At 28.7% G+C, this 21,393-nt stretch overlaps 2 protein-coding genes across 6 annotated transcripts in view; one reads left to right on the plus strand and one right to left on the minus strand.

The window, feature by feature from the left end:
* LOC111279409 (uncharacterized) overlaps window positions 1–21,393 on the minus strand; it is a 62,302-nt gene that overhangs the window by 24,015 nt on the left and 16,894 nt on the right. The window lies entirely within an intron of this gene.
* Window positions 4,867–21,291, plus strand: LOC149510926 (uncharacterized). Of its 5 annotated transcripts, XM_089756305.1 has the most exons (9): window positions 4,867–5,105; window positions 6,470–6,573; window positions 7,612–7,826; window positions 7,969–7,983; window positions 8,769–9,010; window positions 9,801–10,188; window positions 11,085–11,169; window positions 11,357–11,441; window positions 20,865–21,291. In XM_089756305.1, the coding sequence occupies exons 1-6, from the start codon at window positions 5,094–5,096 to the stop codon at window positions 9,876–9,878; spliced, it is 666 nt and encodes a 221-aa protein (XP_089612431.1). In that variant the 5' UTR covers window positions 4,867–5,093; the 3' UTR covers window positions 9,879–10,188; window positions 11,085–11,169; window positions 11,357–11,441; window positions 20,865–21,291. The 5 variants fall into 5 exon arrangements, with proteins under 5 accessions (XP_089612431.1, XP_089612433.1, XP_089612435.1 ...); XM_089756307.1 differs by lacking the exon at window positions 20,865–21,291 and having other exon boundaries at window positions 8,769–8,968; window positions 11,357–12,104; XM_089756309.1 differs by lacking the exons at window positions 11,085–11,169; window positions 11,357–11,441; window positions 20,865–21,291 and adding an exon at window positions 8,608–8,708 and having other exon boundaries at window positions 8,880–8,968; window positions 9,801–9,846.

Below are 21,393 nucleotides of genomic sequence, written 5' to 3' on the forward strand. Positions count from 1 at the left end.
CCTTATGTAGAAAAACTATGTGAATCGACTTTCGTGGTAAGGTCAACATGAGAGTTGAAAGGTAGGTGGTAAAACCCCTTTCTCGGAGGATTTTATATATAGTAATATTAAGTAAATATATTTTACGTTTTATTTTTTCATATTTTCAACAAAAACTCAGTTTTTATCTTGAAAAAGTCATCTTTTCAATAAAATTACATTTTTATTTTAGAAATGTCATCTTTATTGAATTCTAAAAATTTTATTTTTTTCATGTTTTAAAAAAAACCATGTTTTAATCTAAAGAACGTCTGTTTTTTTAATAAAAACTTGTGTTTTCTATCTTAGACATGTTGTTTCTTTTTTATTTTGAAAATTATATTTTTTTATTAAAAAAAACTGTATTTTTAATCTTAAAAATGTTGTTTTTATTGAATTCTAAAAAATATTTTTTTAGTTGAAAAACTATATTTTTATTTTAGAAATATTATCTCTTCAATAAAAATCACATTTTTTCTTTAAAATGTTATTTTTATTAAATTTTGAAAAATAATTTTTCTTATTTTTTAACAAAAATCATATTTTTTTTATCTTAGAAATATCGTTTTTGTAGAATTGTAAAAAATAATTTTTTATCTTCTAAATAAAGATCATTTTTTAATTATAATTTTTGTGAGAATTTTAATAGCATTATGTTAAAAATGTAATATTTTTAAAAATATATTAAAAAATTATTTTTATAATATTTTATAAAAAAAATTATATTTTAAGGTAAAAAACGTCATTTATATTATCTGAAAATATTATTAAGGATAAATGAAAAAAAAAAGCTTACTATATGAAAATATTATAAAGTGAGGATAAATGAAAAAAAAAATACTTTTGTTTCAAAATCTTAAAAATTATTAAAGATAGAAAAGTTTTTAATTCTCTCTATTTTTTTACGTTCGAAATTTTAAAAAACCTTAACAATCACATTTTCACAAAACCAAATTAAAAAAATAAAATTTTAGGAGAGACAATTATTTTCCCTAGCCAAACAACCCTTTACTTTAAACTGCGATCTTTCCTTTCCACGAATTATGTAAAGTTTCACTAGTCTAATCCATGAAGCGTAGAAAAATAAGTTTAGTTGCTCCGAATTTTGGTCCGACAAGCAATCCATCCTATTTTTAACATGAATTTTATTGGTCAACAAAATTCTTATTTTTAACATGAATTTTACAATTTCTTAATCCAATTATCCGATAACATTTAACTAATTCAGTCTTTTTTTAACATTTTTAGACTACTTTAAAAACCAAGCTAAAAGAATCCTACATCCATTCAGTTTTTCTTTTTCTCATTTTTAATTTTAATTGTTTAATACATTTGCTCATAAATTTTAACAAAACCTCCAATTTTAACATGTCCCTTTCTTCTCCATTTAATAGTAGAATTTGATCAACAACAAATTAAAGTTAATGGAGATTCAATTTTGATGAAAAGTTTTGCCATTGGTTGAAATCAAAATCTCTGGGCAGGGAATAATAGCATTTAAGTTTTACCTTGATGAAAAGTTTGAGGAACTAAGTTTTAAAGGCAGCTATACTGCTGCATTAATGGAAATAGGTTCAGTTTTGATTTTTTGTTTGTTAAAGATGTAGTGATGGAAGAAGTATTGATGGTGTTGGTGGCAACCATTGAATTTTTTATGTTTTGATTAACATTTTGATTAATATGATTTTTTAATTAATTTAATAAAAATCAAAATTTTTAAAAAAATTATTTTCAATAATCAACAAAAATTAATTCGTTTATCTATCAATTAATTAAATTAAATTAATTTTAATATTTAATTCAATTAAAATCGAAATATAAATACCCTTTATTTAAGCTGTCATTTTGCCTTTTAATCAATTATGTGAAGTTTCATAACTCTTATTCATGAAGGATAGAAAGAAAGGTTCAATTGCTCCGAATTTTGGTCCGACAAGCATCCTGTTTTTAACATGAGGTTTTTTGGTCAACCCAAAAAAGGAAAAAGTTGCGCACTCTCCAAGAAGTTCTTGCTTTTCTTTTTTTTTTCAACAGTGACAAAAGTCATTGTCTTTTTCACATCATCAACAACTGAAAATTAAAAAATAAAAATTAAGGTAATTTGGATTAGATCAAGATTTTATCAAATTTCATTAACATTTACCAGAATTGATTTATTCGGCTGGAAACTGCCCTGCTGGAAGCGTATTTAATCAATTGCACTATTAATTTTTTTTACGTCATATTTTGTATATAAAATTCTAATAAAATAAAACAAAATAATAATATAAATTAAATTAAATAATATATCCTATTTTATGTTTGATGTATGCAAAAATTATGATAGGATAATTTATTTATTAATCAAAATTATCATTTTTAAAAATTTATATAATTTAAATTATTAATATAATTTTTAAATGTGTAATTATATATGTAAATTTAATCTTATGAATTCAAAATAATCTTCTTCATTTAGAGAAGATTGAATAATTTTATGCTAAAAAGATATTAATACTCTTTGCAATCTTTATCCCTCTATTTAGATATAAATAAAATATGATATAAAATAATTATCATCTTATCCTAACAATAATTCTATACATCAAATATTACCTTTTTATTAAACTCATTGAATAAGAAATACATTGATCTAGTTATGTATTCACATCAATCAAGTAATTAAAATTTTGAAACATATTTTTTTAATTTATTTTTTGACGTATGATATTAAGTTATATAATAAAAAATAACTATTTTTATGTTTCATATTTTTTACTTTACTTATTTTAGGATTTAAACTCATGTCTTAAAATTATTTAAGCTTTAAACATTTGGAGGTGACAAAGCTAATTAGAGCCCAAAAATCTGTTTGAATCGATCCATGATCGAATCCGGATCAATATGAGTTGATAAAAAAGAGTCAAAGACCAAAACTCGAAAAAATTCGATATTAAAAAATTCAAATCTAAAAATATCCAAACTCAAAAAAATTCAAATCCAAAAAAACTTGAAATCGATATAATTCGAATTCGTCATAACCCATATCCGCAATGGTTTGAATTGGAGATCGATTTGATATAAATCCATAAAAAATTGAATTAAATCCAAAAAAACTGAAACTATAATTATACGATTTTTTAAATAAATAAAAAATAAATATTTTTAACTAAAAATTTTAAATTTTAAAAATGCTATTATTGATAATTATTAAATAATTATATCAATAATAATCAACAAAATTAGTGTTAAATTTTTAATTTTGATTATAAAATAAATTTAATTTGACACACTAAATATTAATAACTAATCATTTTTAAAACTATCTCATTATATTTACAATAATTATCAATATAAAACAAAAACTAATATCATTAATTTAACATTTAATTTCATTATAAAAAATTCATTTAAAATATATTATTGATTCATTACACTTATTCCATATAATTAAGTTTTAAGTTTGATATATTGATAATTTATATATAAAAAAATTATATCATAATTTTAATATTTGATTTAAATTGGTGTTTTGTGAAAAACATTAATACTATTATTCAAAAAAATTAACTTTAAGTTATATTTTTTTAATGTTTCACACATATTACATTAAAATATTAATTTTACTTGAAAATAAAAAAAATCTTATAAATTAAAATATATTATTTTAAAATTAAAATATAAAAATGAAAATAATTAAATAATTAAATTAAACATACAATATTCAAACAAATATAATAAAATAAAAGATATTCTTCAATTCCTAAAATCAAATAACCAAAATTTTCAAATTTCAAAGAAAAATAATCATCATCGAGGTTAAGTCCCCCTAACATCTAAACTTTGACCTTGCAAATTACAATCAAAGCAACACAATTATTGTTAATAAAAAATTTTCAACAAAAAAATATATTATAAAGTAAAGTATCAACATACATTGTAATAAAAAAACTCTTAATCCTCTTCCATGAGAAAACTAATTCAATATTGCTTTAGTCCTCCCTAATTTTAGTATTTCATCATCTTCTTCATCTAATAAGAATTCAATCAAATAATATTTCTGTTAACATGCATTTTTGTAATATTTTTATTTAATTATATAAAATATAAAATTAATTCTTAACTCAAAATTAAAAAATATGTTTATAAATTATAACTTACAAAATTTAGAAAAATTTTTGAGTTTATTTAAATAATAAACCTGTCTAACTCGAACTTACTGAATCCGAAATAATATGTATCCAAAATTATCATAACTCAAAATTATCCAAATCTGAAATTATTCAAATCTCAAAAAAATTCAAATTAAAAAATATACAAATAAAAAAAATTTTGAATTCGGATTGATTCGAACCCAAAATATATCCAACTCCAAAAGATCTGAAACCAAAAATAATTCAATCCGAACCTGCCTGAACTGGCTCATTTGCCACCTAAACAGAATAGCCAATTTCAAATCTTCAATTGTTAAAAAAGTACATATTAATTTATATTTTTATATATTATTTTGAGCAAACACTTAATTGCATATTATGGCAAATCAAACTAATCTTAGTTAGTTAATGTTCACAACCAATCCAGTTTAACGAGATTCCACATCGAATTGAATAGATAAAAGAAGTCAAATGGATCCATGATTAGTGAAAAAGTATTATAAAGATTCAGAAATACAAAATATTAAAAATAATAATTGTATTTGAGTTTGATAAAAATTTAAAAATATATATTTTATATTTAATTTGTCTATATAAATTTGATACAATAATTTTTATATTTTAAATGCATTTAATATAATATAAATAAGATACAAATATACAAATTAATAAATTTACAAATTTATATATGATTTTGACGTGAAATTATCGTCATTGTTTGGAAATTACTAATAAAGAAAGAGGGGGTGAATGGTGAAAAGCAGGAGGCGGAGGAGGTTAGTGTTGTTCCAAGTGTAATGTGTTGTGGGGAAAAAGAAAAGCAACGGAGTTGTGGACAAGCTGCTGGCCCCGCCGTTGCTGCCGGAGCCGTCAATACTCAAAGAGTTGGGTGTATTGTTCGCGACATTGGAGATCGTTGGCCTTCCCAGTCTCGCATCAAGGATGTTTTTAGCTGTAAGATTATTCCCTTATTCTTAATATAATTCTATGAGTTAAATGAGAATCAAACGATTTAGTTTCTTATTGAATCGAAATTTAATTCCTTTGTATTTTATAGTTTTTTATTGAATGGAACCTTTTTTTTTTAAGCTTTATAAGGTCTTTAGTTGCTAACATTTGGGTCAAATGAGATCCCTAGGGCAAGAGTAGGGTTTTATTTGGAAACGGGAAAGGTTATTATTACAAAAATGAAAATTTTAATTGGTTTCATTTTTTGTTTCAGTAGTTTAAGGCATTCAGCAAACGTGAAATAAATAATTAGAGATTGGAAACTTTGTTGAATTGTTAACCTTTTAATAGTTGAATTGTTAGTTTATATGGGACAAAAGTTTGAATCATGAGGGAAGGCATGTATTTCCCGAAAATCACAGGCAACAAAACATTAATTATAAGGGAGGTTGGCATGTCTGAACATTAATTACATGCTTAAATGCTAATTCTTAGTTGGTTATTTTACGTTACCCGCAACTTATGGAAATATCTATACTTCATGCCTTTCTAAACTATATGTCATGATTCATTTAAACAGGATCTTACCATGGATGGAAATGGGATAGGTTTAGAGGGTACAAGCTTGTCCCAACTCTAATAGAACCTGTCATAGTGTCATTTACTACCTTACATGATAATCAAATTTTCTTTAATTTCTTTTATGTATTTCAATGTTGTATATGGTAAGTTGTATGCATACGTATTATCATGTCACTAGTTTCATGAATTTTTCTAATTTTTGAATGCTAAAATGTAAAGAGCCTTAATATGCTTGGAATTAAGTTTTTGTTTGGTTGGATACATGCCTTAATCCATTCCATCTCTGATTCTTGGATGGCTTAGTTGTGGAACACATATTCCTTATCTGGATTTGCAGTTTTGGACATGGTCAAGTACTTAAATTTGTAAACACATTTGGGTTCGATTTCGAGAAATTGAATGGTTTCCAACCTGTTGCGACCTCTAGGCTTAATGACACTTCTCATCTTGTTTTGTTTGCATTCATGATATTTGCTGTACATCTCAGCTCATAATTAAGGGGTGGGAGGTGAATGTTGGTGTCAATGCACAGCTTGGAAGAATGACCAAATAAGAGGAGAAAATACAAAGTAGTGACTTCTATCATTTTGTTTCATTCCATATGGTACCTCTTAACCTTGACTAACTTTAAGACCTTTAGGTGTTGTGCTCCCATTTTCAGATATTGTCATTAATGTATTTGGTTATGCTTTCTATCTCCCCCTTCCCCTGCCAAATTTGTATGCACACACTCACATTTTCTCCAGATGGTGCAAAACTGTAACAGTGATTTTTCTTATTGCTGTTAGGGGGTTTATCCATCTATAAGACCAGAAGTTTGGGAATTTTTTCTAGCTTGCTATGCATTGGGGAGCACTGCAGACTACCAAAGGCAATTAAGGACAGCTTGGAGGTCTAGTCCTTTACTTTTCCATTTCAAATTAATTTTCCATTTCAAAATTATGCTAATATTCTTTTTTCCTTGTAATTGCCTATTTTTAGGCTGATCCGCTTGCACGTTAAACAGACTGAATACCCTTTTCTAGTTAAAATTCTTGTGTAATCGTACTTCATTTTCAAACATGGTTAGCTTTTGATAATAATTTTTTTCAATAGTTTTCCGCATTGTCCATTATTTCTCCTCTTTTTGTTGTCAACAGACAGACAAATATGATCTTACTCATGTATAGGAAATATCTATCCATGATACACATCTTTGCGTTTGTCATTGTTTTCTTCATTGCTGAGCAAATGATTGAAAGTCATGATTTTTTGTTAGAAAAGTCTTATTTTTTGATGGTTTGCTTTATACCAACTAGAATACCTTTTACAGGTTCTTTATGGAAAGATTACCAATAGTAGCTTTTATTATTTAAGGATAATGAAATTTCTACCTTATCATTATCCACTTCATTGGCATTGCAAGCTACAACTGGCATCAAATGCCAATAGCTTTACATGGAGAAACGTATTATGGTGTTAAGTGCTGAGAAAAGAGCTCAAAATGCAAAGCATTGAGAATGCAGCAAGGAGGACGAAAATTAACAAAACGTGACCAAATTAGGTCCCTTTTGCTTGGATAGAATTCCATTAAGACCATGCTTGTATAATTTACTTTAAAATTTTTTATATTCAAAACAAGTTTAGGACCTATATAAGGGTCTGATTAGAACTTTTAGTTATATGATTTGGTTATGAAAATGATATACATTAGCTTTATTTAAGAAATTATTTTTTTCTTTTTTGGAGAAGGCTCTCTATTAATTAAGCATGGGCAGAGAGATTCATGCTCGTTTATGCATCCAGAGTTAATGACTTATTTATTGTAATAGTTAAAAATTTTTTAGAAAATTTCCTGGGAATGTTGTGCATACCACTATCCTTTGTTAAGATCAAGGCTCTGTTTTGCTGATTTATGAATATTTAACAGCTTTATGGAAAATGTATGCAGGGAATGTTACAAGTACCTCTTAAAGCAATGCCAGACAATGCATTCAAGCATAGGAAATGGTTCACTTGCTTATACTATGGGTTCAAAAGTTATGGATATATGGACATCCTCCAAAGATGGGGTGAAAAGGGAAACAAAAATTGAATGTAGGCAAGCTCCTGCTGATGATACTGATAGAAAAGAGAAATATTCTAATTTGGGTGATAATTGTACTGGTAAGTCATATGCTAACCAAAAAGAGATATGTAGTGATTTTGCTGACCTTATCAGTTGGAGGGGAAATGCTGACACTGATGCATATGACTCTTGCTTTTTATCAACTTCTGCTCTGTGTGGCCATTGTTCCTCAAACATAAGGGGAGACTATAGCAGGTCAGAATTTATAACTGAATTTGATTTTGATTTTCCTCCTTTACCAGTAACAGATTTGTTTGAGAAGAGTGAAGATGAGAAAGAATTTGATGCAAGCATGGAAGAGTATTCTACACGATATAAATTGATATTTGAGGATAACAATAGGCATAGTTTTTAAATCAATAACAATGCTGATTTAATCATGGAATCAAATGTTTCACCCTCACTATCGAAAAATATCTCATGCCATTATAACTATGAAATTGAATTGGTCCATCCTGATGTGTATTAGCCAGTTCTTAGATCCAAAAATATAAGTTATAAAACAGAAACAGTGAACAAATTAAGAATATTTGATGTTCCAGAAATACCATTGGTAAATGCAGCCAGATCTCAAAAAGGGGCTGCCCATGATGAAAGAGTATCTGAATGGCTTTAGACTCTGCAACTTTTTACCTTGTGTTATTGTAGTGGAAAACATTTTTCCTTTTATATTGCATTAGATTCTACTAATGACATGTTTTGCTGAACCTTTTTCTTATTGAATTGCTATTTATGTGTTGCAAAGCTGTGAAAGTTGCAACTTCAAGTTTTGGGTTTTAAATGTCTAATACTAACTGTTTGGTTGGATTTTATTCGAAGGTATGAGTGACCTGCTGCCTCCTTTTGTTGTTGTCTTTGAGGATAATGCATATGCATTTTGTTGCTTTGAGATGCTTTAGGAGAATGGTATTTTAAACTTGGTAAATATGTTGATCTTGATCATTTCTGTTTTTTCCACTTACTTTTCCACATGCTTCCAGCGTTAAAATTTTTTGATGGAGGGACCAACTGGAGTGATAAGCAGCTGCAAGCATTGTGGCATATTTTAGAACACACTGACAGGGAAATTTTTTCACATTTATCAAATATAGGTGCTGAAAGCTTTCATTTTGCATTTCCGATGCTGCTGGTTCTATTCCTTCAAGAGTTATCATTAAGTGAGGTTCTTCTTAAGTGGGAGGTCCGTGTCTCATTTAACACTGTCAAGCCATTGCAATCTATGGTACTACTATATTTTGATATATCTAGGAAACAATGAAGTAAGCATTGTGTTAAAGTTTGAATTGGCACAAGTCACCAGAGTGAGCATAAAGCCAATGATTTTGATGCCTATATAAAGCATTCCATGCTGCTAGCATCTTCTTTATTGCACACTTGATTGGGCCCCCATATTTCTGGAGTTTTTGTCCTTTTCTTCTTTGTCTTTGTTTTTCTTTTCAGCCTTGCCTTTTTCACGGCCTCTGCATGTTGGGATCAGTCATGGTTGTCTTACCCTAGATAACTTCAATTTAGGGTACTGATGGTATTCATAGATGCAGGTCCAGAAATCTATTTGCAGGAGTTTAAACCCTGTATTATTTCCAACTGGCAACTTTGAGTACTGCATCCATGAGGGTGTTTTTACAGTATGAAGTTAAATGAATAGGCCCTTAGAGATTATTTAAAATTCCAGTAAGAGATTTCCCTTTATTCTGTCAAGTGACAGAGATCATTGCGACTCTATTTATATAGGGAGTAATACTAGTTATTATTAGTTTGCATTTTAACCAAATCTCAAAATCTTGACTTGCTCCACTTTATTTTAGTGTCAAGTTCAAGTTTTTCAATGTATGAGGTGCAATTAATGAGCATGCTTTCTTAAAATGAAGTATTAGCCTATTAGGGATGTTTAGACAAGAAATTTGAAAAGACATCAAGAACTTCACGTAAAAAACAGAATTTTATTTACTTTACATATTCTTTTGATTTTTTTTTTATTGAGTTTGGCACTAACAATATCAACCTAAATGTAGATGATATGGGCAGCTGCTTTTGATGAATCTGTCACCTGCAATTTAGAGGAGATCTGTCTAGAAGCATTGATCATATAACTTCTTAAGGACCCTGGGGCAGAAATCAGAGAAGAAAACCCTGAACATGGAAATGATGGTGTAAAGAATGGCCTACAATTAAAACATTCATTGTATGAGAATGAAATAATTAAAGCGGCATCAACTTATCACTTTTGTGGTTTGACATGGCATTTTTGGCCTATAAATGATCACCTCCAAATATGCAGTGTTGTCTCACCAACTAAGAAAGGAGATGATGATTTGCTTGTCTTTTTTGTGATTGCTTTTCTTATAATGAACTGTCAAAAAAATCATCAGGGAAACCCGCTTAATAGATGATGCGATAAAGGTATGCCCTTTAGAATTTTTAAGTTATACTGCTTCCCCATCTGTCTCTACACAAACATTACAGCTTTGAGTGTCCATTCTACTAACAACCCCTCCTAGGTTGGACTTCTAGGGTGTTTGGTTACAACTTACTTTCAATTATTCTAGCTGGCTGGCCAAGATCCCAGGTCTTATTAAATTCACCTAAAATAGAAAATGTTTTTGTTAGGAGATGTATTTTTATTACTTTACCCATTTGTAGAAAAGTTGAAGAGTATTATTTTCTTCCACATGATTGAAAGAAACTTGGAAAACATTTTTGGCGATGAAAGGATGTTACCAATTTTTATTCTTCTATGGGAGAACTGAATTATCCCCAGTTAAAGAGTTTCAATTACTGTTTAGATGGGTACTAAGGCCCTACTTCTGCATTGCTGGCTTGACCTAAGTTTGATACAGTTTTGTAAATGGAACATAGGAGAGTTAACTGGTTTTGTTAGAGTCAACTCTTAAGTTACCTTTGAAATGCTGGCTTAGCTTCAGTTTTAATGCAGCTCTGCAAGTGAAATGTGAGAGAGTTCACCCTGAGTGCTTGATTTGTTTGCAAGTTGATTCCATACTAATTTTTTAAGAAACTATATTTTTTGTGCTTAAATGAAATTTAACCTACCCAAGAACTCAGGTTTTGAGTGTAGCGAGTGCATACATTTCCTTGTTTATGGGCCTTCATATCTCCCCGTATGATCTGTTATTTTGCAAGGCTATTTTCTTTCACTCTGTAATGAGTATGCCATTAATTCTGGACGTGTGGCTAATGTTCTTGATGGCAGAGATGGTGGGGTTGATGTACCTGTACAATTCGATAGTTTGGGATGTTCGTTTTGATTTCAATCAATTTCTTTTGTATACTGATTGCAGATTTTCAAATGATAAGCTTATGAAAATCCATTCCAAAATATGCATAGGTGCTGCAATCAAACTCAATAGGAAATATTTTTACAAGGTTAGTAATTATAATCTTTTCCTCTTATGGAATTATGAATGATCACTCTGTAATGAGTATGCCATTAATTCGATGCGTGGCTAATGTTCTTGGTAGCAGAGATGGTGGGGTTGATGTACCTGTACAACTCGTTAGTTAGGGATGCTTGTTTTGATTTCAATCAATTTCTTTTGTATACTGATTGCAGATTTTCAAATGATAAGCTTCTGAAAATCCATGTCAAAAGATGCATAGGTGCTGCAATCAAACTCAGAAAGATATATTTTTACAAGGTTAGTAATTATAATCTTTTCCTCTTATGGAATTATGAGTGAGAGGTGACAAGCAAATTTAACTCTTTTGTGCTACTGTGCTGTGAATACTTTGTTTCTCTCTCTCTCTCTAATGACAATGCAAAGACATTTTTATATTAGAAACTCTAATACCGATATGATGTTTGAACATGTAAAAACAAGACCAAATTGCCCATGTGACAATATGTGAGTTAATGCATAATACCTAAAGCCTATGTCAAAGAGAGGGAGTAGAAGACTAAAAGGAACAACATTGATAGGACCACTCCTTTTACTTGGTTTACTGAGATATAGTCTTAAATAGAACACAGTTGTTTAATATGATCCATATAACTGACCATAGTGGGAAAAGGCATAGATTGTTGTTCTTGACAATGGCTTTTCTTGACTACAGTTAGGATTGCTCTGCATTATATAGTTTTCTAACAGAAGTAATGCTCTTGTTTCAAATCATTTCTCCTTTTGAATGGATGGGATGAGATCATTAACATGTTGAACTAATGGCATGAATTGTCTGCATTGCTAAGTTATGATTATGGTAGCTGACATGTAAAATGTGCAAATTCATAGTTTGTCAATGGGCATGCATGACATCACTGTCTTCTTTGCTCTATTTTTCACCTTCATAGTAACCTTTAGCATACCCAACATTTTGTTTTAATTAGCTAATTAAGAACAAAGGCCATTCAGCTCGGAATAGTGAGTAGGTCGGTGGCACTTTCTGCCTACTTTCATGGACAGCTCGAAAGTTATATATATTGTGAAATTTATACTATATAAAGGATAAATATATATAATATTATAATTTAAACATTAAAAATATGTTAAATTATTTATATTTTAAAATTTAATAAAATAAACAAGTAAAAATACTAAAATTAAATAAAAATATCATTTTTTTTTTTTTAAAGTTGTCATGTGGACTTAGACGGATTTGAGTTGTACCATTTAATAATTTGTGCAAGCTTATTCGGAATTTCAAACTTAAATTGTCAAGTTGAGTCAAGCTTAGACAAACATATAAAAATGCTGATATCATATTTAAATTTTACTTAAATCTAACTTAACCTGATTTATGAATACTTTTAGATTGACTTAATATATAAAATAAAAGCAAGCAAGATGCTAAAATTATGATCATGAACTACATTAAGAGTCTAACATGGTGATAGAATTCAAGAAATGAAATCCTGACTAAATGATGGATTAAGTACTAAAAAAATTGAATGTGTTGAAATCAGATTGTTAGATTGGATTTGTAACATATTTGATTAATTAGTTTTGTACAGATCTAACTTAATCTCTCCTTTAATTAATAAGTACATCAAAGAAAAAAGGTCGAAGGCTTTATATATATGTATATGTAATATTATATAAATTTTAGATTTAATAATATTTATGTTAAGTAGACATATCCATAGCATGAGTTATTCAATCTCCCACCCACGCTTAAAAGCTTGGACAAAACTTGGATTAGGTTTTTAATTTAAAAGTATTTTAAAATAATATTAAATAAATATAAAAATAATTGTAAAACAATCGTTATCAATATTTTTATAGTGATTATAGAAATGTTTATTTTATAAATATTTACAAAACAACAAATCATTTTGTAATAAAAAAGGAAAAGGAGAATGAAAAAGATAATGATGTGATGTTGTAAAGTAAGTGCAATCCACATGTATCAATGACTAATAGAATGGTTGGTAGGGAATATTTTGTTGGTGTGAAAAGATAGTGGACAAGTGGATGACATGTGTAAATGAAAATGAAAGAGTAGATCCAGAATCTGCTAGGCAACCAAGGCCTGAATTTGATTCTCTAGGGTTTTCTTTTTTTTAAACGGACTCTTACGCCAGCCATGGGGAATTCAGAGCTGTCACTTTATTTTGTTTAATGTTTATTTTAGTTGGGGTTTCGGGGGAAGGAGAGTCGGTCGCATGTTTCAACGGCTTGGTGTCAGTCAGGGGTTCATGTTTTCCAGTCTTGGCTGGCTGGGCCTAGCACTAGCAGGCAAATGTTGCGATTCACATCCAGTTAAGATTTATTTAATAAATCATTATTGGCAAAATTTTATTATGATGACGTTAATTTAATATAATTAAAACTTTTTTATTTATAAATTAATTTTATTACAAAAATTTAGAAATATAATGAACAACAATGTCCATTTTCATCAGTTAAAAAGTTGTCCACATCTATCCTTAAATATATATTATATAGATTATAGATATAGATTAATAGAAATATTTCTTGTTAAATTAAATTAAGCATATACAACAAACATGTGTTTTAAATTACATTAAAATAATTAACCATGTAAATTAAACATAATGCCCTGTTAAAATGCCAATCCTTAAGCAAGAGTTAATAACCTTAGGCTCTTTCCCAAACATATACTTCCATGCTATAGATCAAGAAATGTCTGATGTCAAAAGTGAGGCATGTCATCTTGAGTGAAAGGAAAATAATTGCTATGTGTGAGGCAGTCTGCATAGTGCACAATCCACAGAGCTACAAAGATTCGAAGTTTATGTAAGCAACTATCGGTGATGAACCTTTATAAACCATAAAATGAATACCAAAAGCTTCATTTTCATTATTACTCTCAAATTAGAATAGAATATTTGCTTACTTCTTTTGCATAGGAATATTTTTTGGGACATCAAATGACCAATCCTTATGATCATGTCCCAATAATGGCAATGGAAACTCTAAAAACCACTGTCAGATTACATGCTTCTCTGAGTCATTGGACATTCAAGAATTTTTTATTGAATCCAACCATAGTAATTTTTTATCATCAATGTCAGCATAAAAAAGAAGCCAATGTTTATTTAAACTTATTGGCAGAAACAATGCATTGACAGACAAAAAAATTGTTACAATTCTTCTTACTAGATTATGTTATAATATTGCATTAGAAACTAGAACAACTAATTACCTTATAGAAAAAAAATTACCTTGCTCACGCCTTTAAAGTCCTTTTTTTTAAACCAACTTAAGACTTCATCTTCAGTCCTTGATCCCTTAATCAAGTAAGTCTGAATTCATCATATATATTTGAAAAGTTATTCTCATGCCAACTAACGTGTATATATAACTTAATTAAGATTTTGAATAAATTAAGGTACTCACAACAATACAAGAATCAAATGAATAGTGGTTCATGTACTTATGTGGGAATTTCTCGTATCTTCTTTTAAGTAAAATGAAAAACTGATTCACAACCTTCAAGTATGGGCAAGGCAGATGCAATTAAGGCATTAATTCAGGCAATTTAAAAAAAAAAATGAAAAAAAAGTACTATTTTAAAAGGATACTTACGGTATCCTTAATATAGTAATTTGGTGCATTCTTAGAATCAACATCATTTGGAAGAATCATAAGCAAAGGTCCTAGCGCACTATCCCATATCTTATCTTGTCCAACAAATTTTCTTTAAAACAAATACAAAAAATTTCATTATTATTATGATGATGATGACCGTTTAATTAGGCCGTATGATCATGATTGAGACTGAGATGATGTATCATACATACCCATTTATTGCATGAGTTTGCCATTTGCTCAAATGTTCTAATTCTTTATCCGTGAAAAAAAACCTCAAATATGCCTGAACATCCTACAAAAGTCCAAACAATTCTGAAAACCCTTAAATAATATATCAATTCTGAAAATATGAAATCTTTTTAGGCATGTATATGAGATGTTAGAAATATAGTACTAGCCTAAGATTTTAGGTTGAGTTTTTCTCATATGGGTTTACAAAATATGAAGGGAATTATTGAGTGTAACCTTTTCCATCCATGTTGTTGTCCCCCTTCTTGCAACTTTTCACCGCATAAGTCTCTTTCTTCTCCATTTTCCTTTTAGCCTATCAAATGAAAATGCATGAACGAAACTCTATTTTCCAGAATTCAAGGTTATAATGTAGCAAAATACATTCAGTTGATCAATTATATCATATGCACATACCATGTTCTGCATTGGTGCATGGTTTGCTCTGTCACCTGCGACACTAAGGGAAACTAGTCAAAAGCCATCATCATAGAAAAGTTAGCAAGAACATCATGTTGCAATAATGCAGACTACAGGTTCTACAGGTTAGCACAGCTATAGCTGTTAGTGAGTTAGAAGCTTCATCTTGCCTAGTTTACTCAAAGGATCTGTCCTATTAAAAGGAATCAATCCTTTTACTCTTCATTTTCCTTGATTATTGGGTGATCCTTCATTGTTTGGCCTATAAACATAGGCTAGCTATTTGAACAACATAAAAATATTTAGATTTCCATATGTGTGATTTCTTTCTCTCATGCAATTAGTTTACTTCGTATCTACAACTAAAACAAAAAATTAGTATAAAAGCTCTAAATGTTTCAATAGTCGAATAAGAAGATGGAAAATTTTCTCAAAAATTTTTACTTTATTTACTATTTTTTTAGAGGTAAGATGATAATAAGACTTAATACGATGTTACTTTATTTAAGAGATTCTAACCAATCCTTGCCACATATCATAGCCTCTATGATATGAGAATTTAAGCCATTGAATGCTGCATTGTCCATCATAAGTTTTTCAGTAGAACTTGATAAGATAGATGACATAGGTATCACTAAGATATCTCGAACCATCCTAGCAAGAATAGAAAAACTTGAAGCTTGTTCTCACCATCAACCAAGTACGTTGAACTCTGAATTGAAAGAAATTATTGGTTAGTGAATATACTTATCAAGTTCTGACCTCCATGAGACTTCAGTATTTACATTACTTTTAAAATTGTACCACCTATGAAAAGATTTCATTATATTGTTTTCGGTATTCAATAATGTCAAGGAATTAGTACTCTCTAAGAACGATGTCTCATTAGACATATTACTTGCATATTCATTAAAAATATCAGTGAAAGTATTATGAATCATTCTTAAGTGAATCTTGGCTGTATCATTGTTGTAGATTTCTTTGTAGGAAAATTCCACAAAATCAAATCTAAACTGTAAATTAAGAATAGCTGCAATTTTCAAAACCAAGCTACGCGTCATCTAGTTGTTATCAGATTTTACATTCATCAATAGATAGTCTCTTCCTTCTTGTTGATCTCTTAAGTTATTATAGATGCCAAAAATGTCCCTCAAACATGCATTTGAAGTTTTAATGACACCATCAATAAAATTTTCAACTTTCTTCTTACTTGAGTTATCTTTACAAAGGAGACCAAAAATACATTCATCATTACTGACGAAAAATGTGCTTGAAGGATATGAAGCTACAAAACATTGCATGCTTTTTCTTATTTCTTCAGCTATCTTGAAACATGAAGAGGAATTGTGTATGGTTAAGGAGCAAACTTCTTTTCAAAATTTCAATCCACAAGGAATTTTTTGAAATTTTCAAAGAAAGTTATTTTCTCAAATTGATTCCCTAAACTTTTGAAAGCAAGAATTTTCTTCTTCAATTCCTAATTGTCATCAATAAATTGTACTGCATAACAACAATACATAGTCTTTTCAAGATCATGTGCCCACAAACTAATTATCAAATTAAAGCGATAGGAAAACTTATCAAAATATTGAAAGAGTAATGTTTTTCCTCTTGGTAGACACGAATTATGTCAGATGATAAAGTTTATCGTGATTGAAGTTTGAACATTGGTTGTAAATTTTTTAAAGCATTGACAAAAAATTCATCCTAAACTATTTTCAATGGGAACTGATTTGTAATAATTATTCTTGCAACATCCATGCTACTCCTATCTTGATCAAATGAAGAATTACCTTCACTAGCACTTTCATCTTTTAAATCACCTTTCCCAACCTTGGCTGCTCTTTCTTTACATCTTCTCAAGTGATTTCTTAGGTAAGTAGTTCTTGTCTTGCTTGAATCATCAAAATTCTATCACAATGTACACATGTAGCAAGTTTTTTTCCATCCGCATCTTTTTTCTTGCTAAATTCTTTCCAAACATCAGATGTCGACTTTCTTCTTTTAGCACTTGAGATTAGTAAGTTATTTACATTTGCTTTTACTATCTCATTCTCATTATTTGCAATTGGCCCAAAAGAAGTTTGTGTCCTACTTTCCTAACATGATAAGCAACAAAAAGCGGGGAAAAAAAATAAAAAGCAAATTATTTACGGTCATTGTCATTTTTAAACAGTTAGCTTTTCATGTTTTAGAATAATTAGATTGATTTGTAGGTAAAAAAGTGAATAACTAAAGTGTAAAAAGGTTAATTAATTCAACATTTTTATGGAGAAATTAAGAGCAGTTAATATAATTTGTATTAAGTTTTGAGAAATACATGTACTATGATGCATGATTAATCTTGATAAGTATATTGTGATGATTATAGCTTTTTTAATTATATCATATTCTTGTTTGAGATTAATGCTCTTTTTTTGCGTTAAGTCTAAATCTAATATAGAGAAATGGAAATGAAAGTTGCAAAATGGTTTGGTTATTGACGCTAATTTGCCTTGATTATGCATGAAAGTGATGTAACTATTTTAAAGCCTAAGGGGCGTTTAGTTCGTAGATTTTTAAATATTGGGAAGGTAAATGATTTTGGTGAAAAGTGATAGTTAAAAGGAATAGGTGATTTGTGTGTTTTGTTGATCTTAAGAAATGTAAGATTTTTATATAATTCGTAGAATCTAAGATTATCTAATAAATTCTTTTACTATATTGTCTTTAACGACACATGTATAATATGTGACATTTATATAATCATTACATTGATATAATCATTTGTTTAATATTTTTATAATATATTTATTTAACACATGAATAATTGGCAGAAAAATAATGCAAAAAAAGAGCATTAATCCCAAACAAGAATATGACATAATTAAAAAAGCTATAATCATCACAATATACTTATCAAGATTAATCATGCATCATAGTACATGTATTTCTCAAAACTTAATACAAATTATATTAATTGTTCTTAATTTCTTCATAAGAATGTTGTATTAATTAACTTTTTTACACTTTAGTTATTCACATTTTTACTTACAAATCAATCTAATTGTTCTAAACCATAAAAAGCTAACTGTTTAAAATGACTGACTATAAATAATTTGTTTTTTTTTTCTAACTATGGATTTGTGCTTTTGGTTGCTTATTATGTTAGCAAAGTAGGAATTAAACTTCTTTTGGGTCAATTGCAAATAATGAGAATGGGATAGTAAAAACAAATGTAAATAACTTTCTAATCTCAAATGCTAAAAGAGGAAAGTTCACATTTGATGTTTGTGAAGAATATTCCAAGAAAAAAGATGGAGATGGGAAAGAACTTGCTACATGTGTACATTGTGATAGAAAGTTTGATGGTTTAAGTAAGAAAAGAACTACTCATCTAAGAAATCACTTGAAAAGACGTAAAGAAAGAGCAGCCAAAGTTGGGAGAGATGATTTAAAAAATGAAAGTGCTAGTGAAGGTAATTCCTCATTTGATTAAGATAAGAGTAGCATGGATGTTGCAAGAATGATTATTAAGAATCAGTTCCCATTGAAAATAGTTGAGGATGAATTTTTTATCAATGCTTTGAAAAATTTGCAACCGATGTTCAAACTTCAATTATAAGAAGCTTTATCATCTGACATAATTCGTGTCTACCAAAAGAAAAAACATAAACTCTTTCAATATTTTGATAAGCTCTCCTGTTGCTTTAATTTGATAATTAGTTTGTAGGCACATGATTTTGAAAAGATTGTATATTGTTGTTATGCAATACAATTTATTGATGGCAGTTGGGAATTGAAGAAGAAAATTTTTGCTTTCAAAAGTTTAGGGAATCAATTTGAGAAAATGACTTTATTTGAAAATTTCAAAAAGTTCCTTGGGGATTGAAATTTTGACAAGAAAGTTTGTTCGTTAACCATAAATAATTTATTTTCATGTTTTGAGATAGCTGAAGAAATAAGAAAGAGTTGACAATGTTTGTTGCTTCATATTCTTCAAGCACATTTTTCATCAGTAGTGATGAATTTATTTTTGTCTCTTTTGTAAGGATAACTCGAGTGAAAAGAATGTTGAAAATTTTATTTATGGTGCCATTAAAACTTCAAATGCTTGTTTGCGGGACGTTTTTGGTATTTACAATAACTTGAGAGATCAATAGGAAAGAAAAGATTATCCATTGATGAATGTGAAATCTGATAACAATTGGACGATGTATAGCTTGGTTTTGGCAATTGCAGCTATTTTTGATCTAAAGTTTAGATTTGATTTTGTGAAATTTTCTTACAAAGAAATCTATAACAATGATGCAGTTGAGATTCATTTGAGAATAATTCATAATACTCTTATTGATATTTTCAATGAATATGCAAGTAATATGTCTAGTGAGACATCTTTCTTAGATGGTACTAATTCCTTCACATTGTTGAATACCGAAAATAATATAATGAAATCTTTTCATAGGTGGTACAATTTCAAAAAGAATGTAAATACTGAAGTCTCATAGAGGTCAAAACTTGATAAGTATCTTCACCAACCAATAATTTCTTTCAATTCAAAATTTAACGTACTTGGTTGGTGGTGTGAACAAGCTTCAAGTTTTCCTATTCTTGCAAGGATGTTTTAATTCTTCTTTTCCTTCCCTTTTTTATTTCCCTCTTTTTTTTTCTCTTCATTTCTCTACCCAAAGCATAAAGAATATGATATATAATCAATTGATTCCTTTTAAAAAATAGCAAACTAAACTACACAACTAAGAGTTTTTTGTTTAAATTGTGTATATTTCATCATCTTTTATACTCATTCCCTCTCAAAATAATTGTCTCTTATTGATTATTTCTTATCAAAGTAATTGAACTTTGACCTTTTTTTTTTTAACAATATTATATTAAATTAAAAATATATTTTGAAATTCAAAGTTTACAAATCCTTTTTGAAAAGTTTTTTGATTTTATAATTTTATTAAAACTACTTATCAAAATTAATTTAATTTAACAAAAAATTTAATAATGAATAATAATTTAAGACGAAGGGATTTTAAAATTCATTACCATAAACAACCCATCATTATACAAAATATACTCATATGTCAAAATTAACCCACACAAAATACAATCCAAATTTTTCCAGCCGAATTAAAGGTCACAATTGCATCCTACAACAGTTTCTCGCCAAATGTCAATAAATTAAAGGTAAAATGAATGTGATAAATGTATGTAATATAAGGGATTATTGATATCAACTATAGACAATTAGAGTTATTATTATTGATTATTATAGATAATTATAACTTAAAAAAAAACTATAGACAATTATATTATGGGCCTACAAAAACATGGATAGAGAGGAGTGTTAATTTTACTTACTGTATTTTTTTAAACATGTCGAGAATAATTCAAACAAGAAACAAGAAAAATAACTTGGGCAAAATTATTGGCTAGTGGATTGGAGTGGTGCTCCCGATCTTTGAGTTTCCATGCCGATTTGAAATATATAGGGCGATTCTCCTCGATCCTAACCAAACGCGCATTGTCCTCACGAAATTCATCGAAAGGTACAGACTGCTACAGCGTCAGTGGAAATGGAAAAAAGCCATTTGTTTCCAAGTGGAATCGCCACTGATCCAAAGTCTGGTGTTGCACAATTCGATCCCCACCTTCACATCCCACTATATTATGTATATGTCGCCTTAAATAAATCTCTGTTTCATAGTATGTATGTAGACGAAAAGGATGGGAGTAATATTGAAAAGAGTCCTCAAAGCGTGTAATGAAGTGGGAGTCAGGTTACCATCAAGCTCTTGTAAAATTATTTAATAGTAAAATTATTTGTTAGTAATTTTTTTTTTAAAATATCGTTGTAGTTGTAGATGTCACTTTTTCTTTTTAATGAAATATATGAACTTTCATAACTATGATTCATGATTCATGAATGACCGAAGAAAAGTTTAGGACTCCTTTGGAGATGTTT

Source organism: Durio zibethinus, chromosome 27 (assembly GCF_047325235.1).
Source record: "Durio zibethinus cultivar Kanyao isolate XHJ-2024 chromosome 27, ASM4732523v1, whole genome shotgun sequence".
In the NCBI taxonomy this organism is placed as follows: Eukaryota; Viridiplantae; Streptophyta; class Magnoliopsida; order Malvales; family Malvaceae; genus Durio; species Durio zibethinus.

Coding starts and splice junctions, on each gene's coding strand:
- LOC149510926 (XM_089756305.1), top strand. Junction 6,574..7,611: donor CAATTAAGGACAGCTTGGAG/GTCTAGTCCTTT, acceptor AAATGTATGCAG/GGAATGTTACAAGTACCTCT. Junction 9,011..9,800: donor TCAAGCCATTGCAATCTATG/GTACTACTATAT, acceptor ACCTAAATGTAG/ATGATATGGGCAGCTGCTTT.